Below are 18,226 nucleotides of genomic sequence, written 5' to 3' on the forward strand. Positions count from 1 at the left end.
ATTTATTAACTTATGTATATATGCTCAATCTTCCATCTGAACACGAGTTTCACGCATACAGGAGTTAGATTCATAGCAAACAGAACATAATATTGTTTTCTAAATGTTTATCAAACATTTTGTGCGTTTTATAGTAATGTTATTATATTAAGACAAGTTTATTTCTGTGATTTGTACTTTAAAATGTCTTTATTTATGTCGTTCCTTTTAATTACAAATATTTATGGTCTGATGATAATGATGATGATGATTATGATGATAAGAGTAAATATTACTACAAAAACAATATTAATTATTATTACTATTATTATTATTATTATTATTATTATTATCTCTTGTTTATACTTTGTACGTTTCATTTATTTTGGCTTGCTGTTCACATTTTATTATGCTTTTTCCTTTATTCTACATGTTATATATTATGTCTAATTTCTACTGACTTGTTGTTTACATTGTATTATGACTATCTACTTTTGCTTGTGTGTGGGTGTGTGTGTGTGTTTTCTTTTTTTACTTTGTAAATTTGTACTGTTATTTATATCGCAGTTTTATTTCTGGTTGAGTGTTAGAGGAGGCCGTATGTCCTTAACTCAGCCAAGTTAAATAAACTATTATTATTATTATTATTATTATTATTATTATTATTATTATTATTATTATTATTATTATTATTATTACAGTATATTGGAGCTTAATGGTACTTTTTTTCTGCAATGCGTTGGCAAATCGTTATTTTCTGTGAAATAACTCGTTCCTATTTTGCTTTTCAGGGCTGCTATCCAAACAGATGGAGACGCCAGCTAGTGGTGAGTCTGCAACCCCAGTGAATGTGATGCATTTAGTTTAATAAATTGTGAATATGTTTGAAAGTGTAGAAAAATTGACGATGCAAGTACCGAGATCTACAGTTAAGCCTGTAGTATTTAACGGTAGCCTATATTGTCCCGAATTCCTTTCTGCATTCATTGGTCGTTAACATTAATTAATGATCAGAGATGAAGTACCGTTATATTCTGGAATAAGTAAGCATTTTAGTCTCTGTTAATAACCACTGCGTGCGTGTGTGTGTAATAAATCTAATTTGACATTCGAGCACAAAATTATTGAAATTGTAGGGAATATTTTTTTAATTAACCCACCTTCCCCTGACAAAGTAGTCGGTATGGGATATCTCCACCTAGGGCGTTAAATACTCAAACCATAATTCAAAGCTGTTTTCAATTCGCTTGAGACTCGTTTCGGTATTTATATTCGGGTCGTGTTGGTCACTTTTACTGTGCAAATACGCGGAGGTTTGGGAATAAGTAGCCTACAGGGCCCACTCCATTCCAAGAGCTCTTTCCTTGAATACTGCAGTGCAGTAGAGGAATTCAAGTAAAAGTGCGTTTCGCTTTTATTTTCGTTTTGTAAGTATAGTTGTCTTATTTCAGACGAACTAATGTCAATAAATCGCAACAGTTTCTCAGGATTACTTTTAATAGACGTAATAGGCTACTTCACGTTTTGTTTTGATTTGCCGCCTGCGCGTCACGGATGGAAATGAAATGAAAGAGAAGGAGGCGCAACGACTACTGGAAGCAGATCTAGCAAAGAACTTAAATATTCCGATTATAATGAATTATTGCAGTTCTCTCTTCTTCGGCAAGTTAGATCGTTGACAACAAAGTTATAACCAGACAGCGAAACTTGTGTCCGATGAAACAGGTTTGCTGTTCCTTTACTATAGGTACGGGTTTGTTTACTTGCGCGTGAGCAGTCATGGTCAGCAGTAGAGAGGGAGAAGTTCTCATAATGATCTGAAGTGTAGAATGAATATGTAGCAGCTTTGTATAAAAATGATTGGATTACGGAACTTGTCTTGAGACTCCATCACGGTGCAGGCCTAACTTGTAGGGACGGCTATGTGGTGGTTCAGTTGCTTGTGCTTGCAGCACACATCAAAGTCAATATGATAGTCGAACCTTGGTGAATACTACCCTGACGATGGAGAGTAAGTAATTCCATTTACTTCGGAGGCAGTACATCTCAAGATGTCGAAAATTCAAAATTATTCTCAAAAACGATTCAACGGGAAAATTTAAAGTCTCACAGCTCATCAAAATTAGAATAAAATTTACTTCTTCTCTCATGCAGGCCTATAAGTTTCATAACTCTCTTCAGCAGCTTTCATTCTTAGAACACCAACATACGAGTATTTTCAGAACTCGGAAGAAATTGTTACTTGAAAACCAAAGACAAGCTTGGCTTGCAGTAGGCCTATGTTGATCTGCACATCGGCTTCTCCTGCCTGCACGCTGTTCTGTCTGGAAAGCATTGATCTGCATCACTCCATTTGCTGCAAGACTAATTACGCAGACTTGCTCGGGAGGCGGACGGACGCCGCGTCGTCTACTCTTTGACGCAGATCTTAAGACTTTCAGCCTGTTAATTACGAAACGTGAATGGATGATTGGGCATAGTGAAACATAATGCCCTGGAATTAGTTGCAGGATAATTTAGAGAAGCAGTATGTGGTTATTAAGGAGCGTTGATGTTTTCTACATAGAAACAATAGTCAATGAGACAAAAAGCAAAATACATAATAATAATAATAATAACAATAATAATAATAATAATAATAATTATAATAATTATAATAATAATTATAATAATAATATAATAATAACATAATAATAATAATATTATTATTATTATTATTATTATTATTATTATTATTATTATTATTATTATTCGAAAAAGAGAATCATGATTGGCCATCCGTGGGATATGCAAAAGCTTAAGTGTGCGCCTTTAACGTTGGGTGGAACTTAAGACTATTAGTTCGAATCCCTCTTATAACTTTGTCCTTTGTGTCAAAGTGATGTCCTAGAGACAGTCGATGTGGGTTTGGGAATGCGCCTAGCATGAGGGTTAGCGCAATAGATCATGAAATTTTAGCTGCAGGCCGCCACCGAAATTGGACCCCGTGGTATGTGGTCATTAGTTGTTGGTGGTAGTGCTGCGTACCGTGAGCTCTCCCCTGGGGCTCATGGGACTGAGGTAGAAGGACCAAGGACACTACACGGAGAGGTAAAGGGATTCTGAAGGCTATTGAGGTAAATGTGGAAGCAAGCCTGAATTGTGGGAAGAAACGGAGATGATGATGATGACGATGATGATGATGATGATGATGATGATGATGATGTGACAGGAGAATGTAATTATGATGGCGAAATGAGTCCGAGATTCAACGCCGAATGTTAACCAGTAATTCTGCTTCAATTGGTTGAGGAAAATCTCGAAAAAAAATCGGAATTAGGTAACTTGTCTCAACCAGGATCTGAACCCTGCCTCGTTCCACAGCCGTGGACGTATAACGGGTCATTACCACCCTGAGATAACACGGCAATAAAACATATTTTTAAGTCCAACCTGATAAAGGAAGTTCACGTCAGTAGTCGCGTGGCATACGACTGTAATGGAAAATAAAACTGTTACGACTATATTCCAGTGCATCGAACACATTGGAAGTGTGCAGCGCAAAGTTGACGAGCTCCCGCACTATTGGTGGCAGTTGCGTGATGATGATGCAATAATAAATATGACTGGATTAGGGCTGTGGACGGAACGGTTCGGTTCGGAGCAGTTACTGTGACGTCATTACTCGGTTGATCAGAGTACAGTAGCACGTACAAATTTGTGGTTGCAGATTTAAAATTTAGGTAGATTGAGTCGATTTTAGAACTTACTTTGCAAGTGAAACCAAGCGTGTTTCAAAAGCTTTGTAGTAAAGCGCTTTCGCTTTGCCATTTGACGACAAAAAAGTGCTTCTCTTCATTGAAAAATGGCGGTTGCAGATTTTATTTGCGCGAGTATAACTATTTGCGGAGTTCTTTTATATGAAAGACCTATTTAACCTTCAGTGTTGTTATATATGACACGAAATAAAATTGATAAAACAGTTTATAACACTAACAGCTAATAAATTAACATGTGAGGAAAACGTTAAACGCTGCAGCTAAGTAAAAAAAAAAAGATAGAAAGAAACGGGCTCCATGAAGCGCTGCCTAAAGCACTTAAAAATAACACACAGAGTTGTTTACTATTACGAAAAATGGATAAAATTATCAATAAAACCTGGAATCTTGAACTGAAGAACATAATGTTTATTTATTTCATAATATTACTAGCCTTCCATACAACCATGTTCTCTTTGGTGAAGAGTAATATTATTGATAAATTAAATTAGGTAACATAATTCGTAGAAATAAATACAAATAAAATGATAACTAATGAGGTAACACAAATGCAATAAACACAAATAGAAAAAAAATAGTGCACTTCCTTTTTTAACATATTTAAATATTAATCACTCTAATATAACAATAATAATAATAATAATAATAATAATAATAATAATAATAATAATAATAATAGTAATAGTAAAACAATAATAATACAATAATAATAATAATAATAATAATAATAATAATAATAATAATAATGCCTATTGCTTTTAAGAAACTCGGAGGTTCATTGCAGCCCTCACATAAGCCCGCCATCGGTCCCTAACCTGAGCAAGGTTAATCCAGTCTCTACAATCATATCCCACCTCCCTCAAATACATTTCAATATTATCTTCTCATCTCGGCCTACCCAAAGGTCTTATTCTCTCCGGCCTCCTAACTAACATTCTATGCATTTCTGGATTCGCCCATACGTGCTACATGTCCTGCCTATCTCAAACGTCTGGATTTAATGTTCTTAATTACGTCAAGTGAAGAATAAAATGCATGCAGTTCTGCGTTATGCAACTTTCTCCATTCTCCTGTAACTTCATCCCTCTTAGACCCAAATATTTTCCCAAGCATCTTATTCTCAAACACCCTTTACCTCTGTTCCTCTCTCAAAGTGAAAGTCCAAGTTCCACAACCAAATAGAAGAACAGGTAATATAATTGTTTTATGAATTCTAACTTTCAGCTTTTCTGAGAGTAGACTGTATGATAAAAGCTTCTCAACCGAGTAATAAAACGCATTTCCCATATTTATTCTGCGTTTAGTTTCCTCCCGAGTGTCATTTATATTCGTTACTTTTGCTCCAAGATATTTGAAATTTTCCACCTCTTCAAAGGATAAATCTCCAACTTTTACATTTCCATTGCGTGCAACATTCTGGTCACGAGACATAATCATATACTTTGTCTTTTCGGGATTTACTTTCAAACCTATCTCTTTAGTTACTTCAAGTAAAATTCCCGCGTTTTCCCTAATAGTTTGTGGATTTTCTCCTAATATAGTCACGTCATCCGCAAAAAGAAGAAGTTGATGTAACCGGTTCAATTCCAAACCTTCTCTGTTATCCTGGACTTTAATAATAATAATAATAATATTATTATTATTATTATTATTATCACACTAACATTACTTATCCAACTTTCATTATTTACTTTCATGTTGTTTTATGGTCTGCATATTAATTTAATAACTAGACTTCGTTGAATTGCCACACCCAGCATGCAATCAGGTTGCCGATGTACGGTAGTATAGAAGAGGTGAGCGACCTCCCGGTCTCGTAGTATAAGCAGTTCATGTTAAGAGATGTGACCGGTCGAGTTTGCCGGCGACAGCCGAGCAGGTAACATCGTGTGTCGTACGTAGTCCGTGCGTGAGTGTTACATTGTGCGTTTGTTTTGATAACCTTGTAGTGAAACATGAATAGTGCAGTTAAAAGGGAAAATACTTTAAAAGCAATATTTAATAAAGAGGAAACGCGTCCTACAGCATTTGACATACATAGATGGATAGGAGAAGGGTTACGTATCAAAGACACGGAAATACAAGCGATTCAGTTAGTAGGGAAACAAAATGCAGTGTATATTGAACTTACAAATAAAATTACTTATGAACATTACCTACAACAACATACTGGATCATCATCCGTTAAACTTATGAATGGAGATAATGTAACAGTCAACATAACCCCTGCAGACGAAGAAGTCGTGATGGTACGAGTGCTCAACATACCACCGGAAGTGTCCAATGAAAGAATACGACATGTGCTACAGAACTATGGGAAAGTGCAACATATAGAAAATGAAAAGTGGTCATCAAAATTTCGATATAATGTCTATACCGGTATACGCATTACACACATGGTATTAAACAAGGTCATACCTTCGTCGATTGTCATAGCCGGTCACGAAGCCTATGTAACTTACCCTGGGCAGGAACTTACGTGTTTTTCTTGTGGAAGTACAGCTCATATACGGCAAGCGTGTCCTAATGGGAATATAAAAGCCCCTGTGACGGTACAATCTCGAACATGTCTTACACTGAGTGACTTGATCCCTTCTCCTAGTGTTTCCAAAGCAGCGACAACTCCTACTATGACTAGTGTTTCATCTGAAAATGGGACTGATAGTTTATCCGAAAAACAAGCACCCATTGGGACTTCGGATACAAAATTAATGCACGAGAGTACTTCATTGCAAAAGAAATCAATAACGCAAAAGAGTAGTGTAGTGACTGATAAGACGGTGACTATAACGATAGAACAGGGTGACTCGGAAACAGATTCAGCAGATGACGTATCAGAGATTCTTCACGAGCAACCATGAAAAAGTATAAAGCAATGGAATCTTCTGACACTGGTTAGTGTTCTGCCAATGGGCAGAAGAATCCTGTCGACGTTGTTGTTCCGGTTACTACAGGTGATTCAAAGGATCCCGAAGAAATTCGGGGAGCAATAGCAGCAGTTACAGAGGATTGGAATGAAGCAATGCAACAAGAAGAGCAAGATCCTGGATCGACAAACAAGTCCTCGTCACAGGAGATTGGTGTTAAGAAATTGGCTAAAAGCAGTAAGTCTCCTAAACATCGTTCTCACCCTTACAAAGGAGAAGGCAGTAAACTAGGATTTCCATTATTACGTCCAGTTGACTAGATCTTTGACCGACGATTACTGGTTGTGCATTGTGCAACATGTTGTTGAAGTTTGTTCAGCTCTTGGCTGAAGTGATGACCATCACTATAAGTATTGCCACTGTGAATTTCAATAATAATTCCTCGCCCACAAAACTTTATGCAATGAAAAACGTTTTTTAGTGCAGCACGATGTTGATATTCTTTTACTTCAAGAGGTCTCCACTGCAGATTTTTCGTCCTTGTATAATTATACATCATATGTGAATCTAGGTACTTCTCGATTGGGTACAGCTCTCATTACCGGAGCTGGAATTAATCTCCAGTCAGTTGTACAACTTCCCTCTGGTGGAGGTATTTGTGGACGTTTCAATGGTTATGGTTTTGTCAATATTTATGCTCCTTCAGGTAGCAATAAACGGCAAGAGAGGAATGAATTTTTTCAAACGGATGTTCCTTATCTCATGCGTTCCCTGAATGATGCTTGTGTGTTTGGAGGAGATTTTAACTGTGTACTCCGTCCGCAAGATTGTACGGGAGAGTACCGATCTAGCAATACACTGCAGCGTTTGGTGACAGGACTACAAATGAGTGATGCCTTGTTAATGAAGCATAATGATGTTGGTTATACATATGTGGCTAGTAATTCTGCAGCTATATTAGATCGTTTTTACGTCCATCGGTCAATAGCTCCAAACATTCGACGAATTAAGATCATTCCTGTAGCCTTTTCTGATCACTCAGCGGTCATAATGCATATTGAAATGAATATGTCGTTTTTGATATTTGGACGTCCCTACTGGAAAATGAACACAAGGTGTCTTCAAATCCCACAAGTAATGGAAGAGCTACAGCAGTTGTGGACTGAATGGTCGAAGAAGAAATCCGAATATCATGATGTAGTAAATTGGTGGGAATATTATATTAAATCCCAATTAAGGAAATATTTCCAAAGACAAACTTATCTTCAATATCATGCCGATGAACATAATCTTAATTTCTATCATCAATGCCTGCTCGACTTGCATCATAGTTCCATATCACACTCAGAACGACGCACTCAACTCAGCAAATATAAAGGTAAAATTTTGGGAATTCTTAGACAGCGAATGGAGAGCTTAAAAATTCGAAGCGGACTAATCCCTCCCATAACAGACGAAAGAATCAACCTCTTCCATCTTATACAGACGCATAAAAGAAAACGCTCTACCATGATCAGGAAAATTCAAGACAACACAGGCCAACACTATACTACACAACATGACATAAGTAATGCTTTTCTGTTACATTTTAGCAATATTTTTTTGAAGAAAAATCCCACAATTCACCTTCTCTACGATATTTAGATTCAGTCAAGATCGCTACTGTATCAGAAGAAGAAAACCTATTGCTTGAACAGCCGGTCACTAAAGAAGAAGTTTACACAGCGCTTTGTCAAGGTAAGCGCTCAAGAACACCCGGAATTGATGGAATTCCACTAGAATTTTATTTAACCTGCTGGGAAATAATTAAGGCGGACTTAACAACAGTGATAAATGCAATTCTACATCGGAAGAAGCTCTGTGCATCGCAACAGAAAGGTATTATTGTTCTTATTAAGAAAAAAGTTGATTTGGCCACCGTGCACGATTACAGGCCTATTACATTGCTCACATATGACTATAAAATTATAGCTAGAATATTAGCCAACCGCATAAAACCGCTTCTAAGTAAGCTCCTACATCCAGCACAGTACTGTGGCTCGTCTGAGCGTACTATCTTTGATATGGTTTGTTCCCTGAGAGATTGTGTTGCTACTTCGCTTGAAGATAAAATCAAGAGATTATTGTGTTCCATCGATTTTGAACGTACCTTCGACAACGTGAATCATAATTTCATGTTCCAGTGTCTAGCATGGTACGGTTTTAGTGACACTTTTATCTCGTATATCAAATGTCTCTATAGTGGAATTAATAGTCAGATTCAAATAAATGGTTTTCGTTAATCAACGATCAATATCACTAAATCGATTAGACAAGGTTGTCCTCTTTCTATGTTATTGTTTACTTTAGTACTTAATCCATTTATATATAAATTGCATAATTCTATTACTGGTATTTCCCTCAAGGAGCAGAAGTTAGCGGTAGTTGCGTATGCGGATGACGTCAGTGTATTGCTTTCAAATGAAAAGGATGTTGAACAACTTAAAACTATTTTGAATGAATTCAGTAACATTTCAGGGCTACGTATTAACGAGCAAAAATCCAAGATTCTTCCGATAGGACAGTGGCAAGTACTTCCGCAGATACCTCCACTGCAAACAGTGAAGACCATCAAAATTCTTGGGATTGTATTTGGGGCTTCTATAGGAGAGATGATACATCTCATTTGGAAGGGAATTGTTGAAAAGATTAAAGTAACAGCGCAAGACTTATATTTTCGTGATTTGTGTTTGTATCAACGAATTTGGGCTGTACAGACGTATATACTGTCCAAGTGTTGGTATTTAGCCCAAGTGTTACCATTAACAAATTCTTATGCACGACAAATTAATTGTTATTCCTAAGCAGAGGGAGAAGGATTCAACTTTCTCATGCTTGTTACTCAGCGGCATGGCTCCAACAATGGTCACTTAAATCGGACCTTCGAAATCCACCTGATCTTCATGTAATCCCAAGGTCGTTACTATATCTTCAAGTTTATTTGCTGGAATGGTGTTACATGGACTCACTAGGTGCAGATCCGAATACGAGACTTGTTCAGGTAGTGTACCAGAATCTTAGAGGAAGGTCTCCTCCACAACAAATGCGTATACAACGAATCGCCCCTACCAATGTGAATTATGATCGACTCTGGCGTAACATCAGCTCCCCTGCTTTGTCTTTTGATGTCCGCTCCACCTGGTTTAAGGCGGTACATGATGTGGTGGCCACACGCACTCGCCTTTTCTCCATCAGGTTGAGTCCAACGGAAGTTTGTCCCTCGTGTCAACAACAGGACACTATTCTGCACCGCATCTCAACATGTTCTTCAGTTAGTGACATTTTTGAAGCTGCCACGAGTTATGTACGGAACCTAGGTTTAATCAACTGTTCACCCGAGAAGTTCCTTCGTCCCGATTTTCAAATTTCACCTCGTCCTAGACTAAATGCCATCTTGTGGGTATTAGGTAATACAATTTCTTATGTGTTGCAAAATCATGGAACTTTAGACAAGGCTGTATATTTGGATTTTCTCAAACGGACACGGTGGAAGACGCGACAGCACAGTCAACACAAGATTATGTTTGGCAGTTTCATTGACATTGTAGACCAGTGATAGTAATATAAAGAACGGTGCAAAGATCACAGGGAAAGTGTTAAACTTATATATTAACTTACTTTTATTGTTGTATTCATTCATATTTTATGTATAGTATGAGAACGGTATAATAAAAAAGTGGCTTAAAAAAAAGATCGGCAGCAAGCGCCTTAACAGACCGAGCTACGCCGGTGGCTACTGGGTTCATTAGAAAATTCGTCTGAAAGTCTGCGTACTTTGGCAACAGCGCATTCCCGGCTCACCTACGAATACACACACTCACTCGATCTGAATAGCGGCGTTCCGTCCCAGTCACTGAAACATGTGTCCAGACTTTCTAACGGCAAGAAATAAAGATAAAAGTTCATATTTTTATTTAATTTGCAAGAAAGTCGTCCATTTTATTTTAAAACTGCAAAAGGATAAATTACTCCGTATCAGTTTCTCTCATGATAACAGTAAAATTCAGACAGTACATATCAAGTAAAACAGTGTTAACATTTAGAGATTTTTTCTAAGATATGCATTCATTTGGGACTAACAAGGTGCTAGAATGTTTTGTTGTACTCTATCCAAGGATTTATTATCAGACAGTAGCCTACATCTCACTTGACGATATGTCAGAGGAAGAACAATTTTATTGTTTGTGTGCATCTGTAGTCTGACTAGTGAAATATGCGATGTATGCAATGGAGGGGGAAAGGAACTGGCCACCCTATCCCATTATCGCCTAATAAGTGGTGCCTTCTTCGTATCACTTCTGAGGTTCAGACCTGTAAAAAAAAAGTCCAAATAGATAGAGCAGCTATAGCTAATGTATCAGCGTATTCCGAATCTCACCGGTCCGGTGGCATCAATGACGTCACGTTGAAGCGAAATAAGGAACAAAACTGCTGGAAAGATCGATGGCTGTCATGGCGACTGTACAAGTTGTTGTCTGTGCTACGCTAGCAAAATTTTGCGAAATTTTCGTACTCCCATCTCGTTCAAAGAAAAGATAGCATAAACAATTTATTTCTTGAACCAGTAGTAATAACTGGTCCGTTGACATGTTCGCTCATAAGCCATTAACATATTGTTTTTACGTTGTGCTCATTACAAACAATACAGCAGAACTAAAGCAGAACACACCGCCATGACACAACAGTGCACGATGTCATTCGTCTGCTAATTCCCGCCCTATACAAGAACCAATCAGATTCACTGATGGCGGCTGATGGAGACTGCCACCACCTCTGCAAGTTGTTGGCACCGGTGCGACACCGTTGGAGCATCAATGACGTCATCGGTGGAATTCGGAACACCGTGATGCCATCGGATTGCTCACAGGTGAGATTCGGAATACGCTGTATACTTATGTAAGCACTTGTTTTTGCATTACTGTGGTTGGAATAGTCAAAGCTTAACGTTTGTTCAGTGCAGACAAGAATTCAATAAAACATACTACAATGAGAGTGTTGCTGTTCAAAATAATTGCCCCTGGAATACCCTTACCCCCGCAGCCAGTACAACTCTTAGAAGCCCTTAATATAGTGGATAAAGTATCACAAACCGTTATCAAAATAACAGTTCACTAATTTCAGAAAAATTTAAATGTAAGTTGAGGAACATTATTGCTGAAAGTTCTGCCTATTCACAACTTCGTACTATAAATGATGTACTATCAGGTCGCGACAAGATGTCTGAAGTTGGTGTACTAAAAAGTAGTGACTTCCCGTTCTTCAAATATGCACCTATTACATCGTGTGATGTTGAACGTACATTTTCCCAATATAAAAACTGTTTGAGTGACCATCGGAGGAGATCCACTTTGCAGTCGCTCAAAATGTACGTAACTCTTCACTGCAATGCACATTTTTTTTAGTACGTTATTTTACGACGCTTTATCAACATCTTTGGTTATTTAGCGTCTGAATGAGATGGTGATAATGCCGGTGAAATGAGTCCGGGGTCCAGCACCGCAAGTTACCCAGCATTTGCTCATATAATGCACATATTCAAGGATGATGTGAGTATATTACATTAAATTTTAAGAGTTAATATATATCTCACTACAAAATAATTGTGTATTTATATGTTTAGACATTTCCTACTTCAATGATCATTCATTATATTTCTTGGCTGCAGGATACAGGTTTTATTGTAACCGCAGTATACTGCTCAGTGTTTACATCAGAGGCATACTCCATCCGTTGCACGTCCCCTTCTCATACAGTCTATACCGCGTGCACAGTAAACCTTACGATTCTCGTGGCAATTCCACGAAGTCTGGTAATAACTATGTAACCAAATATATTCAATTAGAATTAGAGTCTGGCTGGGCGGAAGAGAAGGCCTACTGGCCTTAGCTCTGCCAGATTAAATAAATAAATAAATTAAAAAATTTATTATTATTATTATTATTATTATTATTATTATTATTATTATTATTATTATGTTCAGACTGTCAGTGTTCATTAGGCCCACTTGACAGGTCATATAATAGGATGAACTCCTCTTCAGTACTAGAGTTTCAGTCCGCCTTGAGGGTAAGGAATAATTTGTCCTGCAGCAGAAAATATTTAAATACAGTAGTACGTACGTTGTTGTCCGCTAGAACTAAGTGAAACACGTGAACTTTGTTTGAACTGACCGAATTTCTCGCTCCGTCCCCAGCTCTAGGCTGGATTACTCTTGTATGCCGCGCGACTATTTGAGAGTTAACTTTGAAAACTGATTACAATTTCAAGATTGAACACATTTATTTAATTATGTCTCTTGTGCTAACGCATTCTTTTTAAAATACTTAAAAAAACATTTTGAGGACCTCTTTACTGTTCATCGAAATTGGAAAATGAAATTTCTGTTCTGTATTACTACAGGGTGGCTCAAATGGTTTTTGTGAAATGCTGGATGACGAAAGATGTGACTATTGGAACAGAACATATATAAATAACATTTTAAATTACGGCATCGTTTCAGAGATATGAAAGTTTTAATTGTAATTTGAATCGCAGTGATGCAGTTCATATCATATAGGATAGCTATTAGTCAATTAAGATTGTAATATTATCATAACATCGTTAAAATATCACGAAATGCTTTGATTTTCGTTAGAAAATTCCCGTTCGTATCAGCATTATTATTTATAAACATTTATCCTACTGCGGAACCTTACCTTTGTTCACAAGATCTGTTCAAAGTGTCCTCCACACATAGTGAACCAAGTGTGGTAGCGTTGCCGAACAGTTGTAACACGTGTCAATACATGACATACGGACAGGTAAAGAAGGGCTCCTATACACATACGGACAGGTAAAGAAGGGCTCCTATACACATACGGACAGGTAAAGAAGGGCTCCTATACACATACGGACAGGTAAAGAAGGGCTCCTATACACGATAATTGAAATGGTACATTAGAATATTTCAACTGTAAATTATTTCGAAAACTATTCCTAAGAACTGATTTTTTACTTACATTCTTCATTCCAGACAACGTTATCTTTCGTCACATAGCATAGCATTTCACAAATACCTTTGGAATCATTCGCTATATTGTAACTAACATTATAAGATTTCTCTCTACTAAAATCCTTGGAAGATCTGGTTGGAGCTGCTCTAGCTGGCGTAACAAATACAGTCCATGTTCTTGAGTGCGGCACTTGTTTGGATTTCATTATTGTGACTGCAAAGGGATGCAAGACGGTGTTGCGCGGAAGTACATGATAGCGGTCTTCCTGTGCACCGGAAGCACGCTGGAGATCGCAGCCTGCTGACGGGCGGGACTGCAGGCAAAGCAGAGGAGTGGAATTTAAAACCAACAGATAGTTGTGACTGGCACAATTAAAACAAGGCACTCGATGTAATGAAAGCCTGTTTAAATCGAAAATTGGCCAACAGAAAACCTTACCAAGGGGGGAGGGGATGTATAGCTTATAAAGTTAAGAGGAGTTTTCTGAAGTGAATTCCAAGGGGTTTGATTTCTTACGGGCATGGAGAGGGAACAAAAGATAACTGCAGTTACGCGAAATGGAAAAAAACTGACTTGGAATTCTTGCGTTACGAATAGTACGAAAGACTGCCACTGGTCTTATATCGGTGCAGTTTGTTTGCCCTCGTCTCTTGTACGTCTCTCGCAGTCTCAGAACTTGATTTGCAAGCTTACAAATTGTTCTCTGTTGAGTCTCTGTTACCAAGGTCCTAAAGTACTGGTACTTACAAAATTGCACTGGCTTTGTTCATAAGCGTGGCTTTTTATCTTCCTTCAATTGCCGTCTTTTACCCTCTTTCGTATATTTCTCTCTCTCCAGTTAACACCTAACAGCACTACAAGTTGGTTCATTCTCTAGTTAAAATTCAACTCGCAGCTCTTAAATATAAGTAAAGTGGAGGAGATTCACGTCGACTTAACAAATAGAAATCCTATACGTAAGCATTAACTTGTAAAACTGCACGCGGAGCAATATGAACAGAAAGAAGGAGTAGAAGAATAGTCTGATACAACATTTAAAAGCGTTCCGTCTACCTTACCTCTCTCGCCTTTCAGTGCACATAAAATGAACTTCATCTACTCATTCAAGTGGAAATGTGGCTACAATAATAATAATAATAATAATAATAATAATAATAATAATAATAATAATAATAATAATGATACTCACTCGGGAGGAAATTAAACGCAGAATAAATATGGGAAATGCCTGTTATTATTCGGTTGAGAAGTTTTTGTCATCCAGTCTACTGTTAAAAAAATCTGGAAGTTACAATTTATAAAACAGTTATATTACCGGTTGCTTTGTATAGTTGTGAAACTTGGACTCTCCCTTTGAGAGAGGAACAGAGATTAAGGGTGTTTGAGAATAAGGTGCTTAGGAAAATATTTGGGGCTAAGAGGGATGAAATTACAGGAGAATGCAGAAAGATACACAACGCAGAACTGCATGCATTGTTTTCTTCACCTGACATAATTAGGAACATTAAATTCAGACGATTGAGATGGGCAGGGCATGTAGCAGGTATGGGCGAATCCAGAAATGCATGTGATAATAATAATAATAATAATAATAATAATAATAATAATAATAATAATAATGGTTTATTTAACCTGGCAGAGTTAAGGCCGTAAGATTTTGTCTTACACTCAACCAGGATTGAAACTTGCTTACATAATTGAACATACAACTGGATCGGATTTAAGTGATTACATACTGATACGATTAGGTAGATAATGAGATCAAAAGAGATAGTTACGTAAAAATTTACCTCATAAAATAAAAATAAACATAGTGGAATACATAATTATTAATGTTGTTAGAATCAAATACGAATCACACAAGAACAGAAGCCGCTAGTTCAATAAAAAATGTACACAGTAAAAATAAAAATAAACACAATGGAATAAATATTAGTATTAGATTACAAGTAAGTCGGATTCACATAATTAAATTGGAAACCGACAATTGAATGAAATATACTCAATAAAAAATAAGACTAATAAAAAACAACGCAGTGGGATACATATTGGTGTTAATTGATAAACACGATTTACATGATTACATAATAAAAATAAGAAACAGAAAATAAAAATACAGTGGAATACATTGCATTAAATATTTGCAACGTGTTAGGTCTGGCAACTCATCATAAGATATTTTTCTAATTTACATTTAAAAGAAATTAAAGTTCGGCTGCCCTTGACTTCAGGCGGCAGAGAATTTCAGCGACGAGAAGTAGCAACAGTGAAAGATGAAGAATAAAGAGATGATGTGTTGAGTGGTATTTCTAGCGTGTTATATTGTGACCGGGTATTTAAGTTATGATAGCGAGAAAGATTGTGGAATCGGACAAATAAATAAGAGGGAGCAGAGGTGTGCAAAATTCGGTATAAGAGAGAAAGGGAATGTAACTTTCTCCTCTCTTTGAAACCTGAGCTACAGTAATTTATCGAAAGAAGGCAAAATGTGATCGCAGTAGAAAACATTACAAATGAAACCAACACACGCATTATGAACACGTTGCAGATTGTGGGATAAATCCACCCTGAGATCACTGAAAAAAGAATCCCAATAACAGAGTGTTAGTTGGGAGCAAAGACGTTGTAGTTATATATCTAGACACACAATTGGCGCTGGTGTCGTGTACAAATTTGAAACCTCTCGCGCAGGTTCGCGCGACGCCATGTTTGGGGAGCACGAATGATTGTTTCTATAAAGCATTCGGAGTTTAGAAAATACAATTGAGTATATAGGCGTTTTCTTAGTGGATTTCCTCCTTCACTGTAATATAACTAAACTGATTTACGTATTTTCTAACGTATAATATACAATAACAGAAGTAAATCTAAATATTGTAACTAAGAATTGTTTTAAATATAAATGCCTTATATTGCTCATAAATAGACTTATTAGTTTATTTCTATTTCCTATGACTGAATACATGCAATATTTTTACTTATGTTATTTTATATACGTTAGAAAATACGTAAATAATTTATTTAAATTATATTACAAAGAGAGGGATGTCCGCTAAAAATGTCTATATACCCAAAGGCATTTTCCAAACACCTAACGCACTGTAATAACAATCCTCAGTGTTTTGAGAATCAGAGGCGATATGACTCTTCTACTGCAGACATTCATTGCAATTCCCTCATTCTTACATCATTCTCAATGACACAATATTTTCAAAATGTGATTGTATTCATTGCTGGGTTAGTTGTTAAATCATTAAGAAAAATATGGTGTAATAAATCTGAAGACTCAATTTATGGTACGTAGCCTACCAGCAGTAAACAAAATCTCTTTTATTTTTTTAACGAAAGAATAATGGGAGTCTTGTCATACCATCATCTGAGAATACAGAAATATGCCGCTTAAGTGAAAGAGCGATTATACAGATGTTGACAGTTCAATGGCATATTACCACCCACTCTTACATCGTGTGAAAACAATGTGCTCTAGAAGTAGAACACTTGTTCAATCTTTTTGCACTTATAGGAACATATTTTAGAAAATGGATCCCAGATTCCTCCCGAGAATCATATTTTAAACTTGTTAAACTGACCATAAAAGTACATAAAGATCTACTGACGTAGCTCAGTGGGCTAAGGACTGTCGGTCCGGAGTCGCGCTCGGTCGCGGGTTCGATTCCCGCTGATTTCCTGGTTGATTTTTTTTATCCTCGACCGTAAGGTGAATGTCAGGTAATCTATGGCGGATCCTTGGCCTCGTATCGCCAAATATCATCTCGCTATCATCAATATCATCGATGCTAAATAATCTAGTAGTGATACAGCGTCATTAAACAACCAAATAAAAGAAAGTACTATACTACATAAAGAGCAGATGTTAGCACACAGCTTAAGGTTATCAGTACAACACGACTTTACATAAAAATGTTGTAAGACAATATTTAACGGAGTCAATAATAATAATAATAATAATAATAATAATAATAATAATAATAATAATAATAATAATAATAACAATAATAATAATAATAATAATATAATAACAAATCAATAGGCAAGATGTTCTGTACACTAGGCCTGAGTTCTATTATTTGACTAATTGACTAATTCATGCATGTGACGTTTATTTCATACTACAGCTGTGATAATAAGCTATTGCACGGTAGGCCTACTTATATTTCTAACTAAAACATTAGGTACGTGTTTCTATTTTACAGGTGTAGGCCTATATTATGTGGTATGGAAGCGAATAAATAATTGTTCATTTCTCGTCCACATCAAAGCAAACGTGTTTACAATGTAGGCAGTGTTTTGTTAATAATAGTTAATACTAATAATTTTCTTTTCATCTGAACTATTACTACAATATGCATTTGTATTTCTGTTCGCTCTATATGTTGTCAAATAACTATACAATATCTTTAGTTACGGTATCAAATTGTCACAGTTTTCTTTCGTTTCATGTCAAACTAACGGTTTCTAAGCTTGATTATGTCTTTAACGTGGTCGCTTTAAATGTTAATAAGATTTTTTTTTCATTTATCCATTCAGATTGATTTATTAGAGACACCAAACATATATATTAAACATTCAG

At 36.5% G+C, this 18,226-nt stretch overlaps 1 protein-coding gene across 1 annotated transcript in view; it reads left to right on the plus strand.

The window, feature by feature from the left end:
• The first annotated feature begins 774 nt into the window (after positions 1-774).
• Positions 775-18,226, plus strand: part of LOC138708216 (uncharacterized) — a 429,355-nt gene continuing 411,903 nt past the window's right edge. Inside the window, exon 1 of the mRNA XM_069838546.1 lies at positions 775-806. Within this exon, the coding sequence (XP_069694647.1) occupies positions 788-806 (19 nt within the window). The 5' untranslated portion in view covers positions 775-787. The remainder of the gene's footprint in view (positions 807-18,226) is intronic.

The sequence above is a fragment of the Periplaneta americana genome, chromosome 10 (genome assembly GCF_040183065.1).
Source record: "Periplaneta americana isolate PAMFEO1 chromosome 10, P.americana_PAMFEO1_priV1, whole genome shotgun sequence".
Taxonomy (NCBI): domain Eukaryota; kingdom Metazoa; phylum Arthropoda; class Insecta; order Blattodea; family Blattidae; genus Periplaneta; species Periplaneta americana.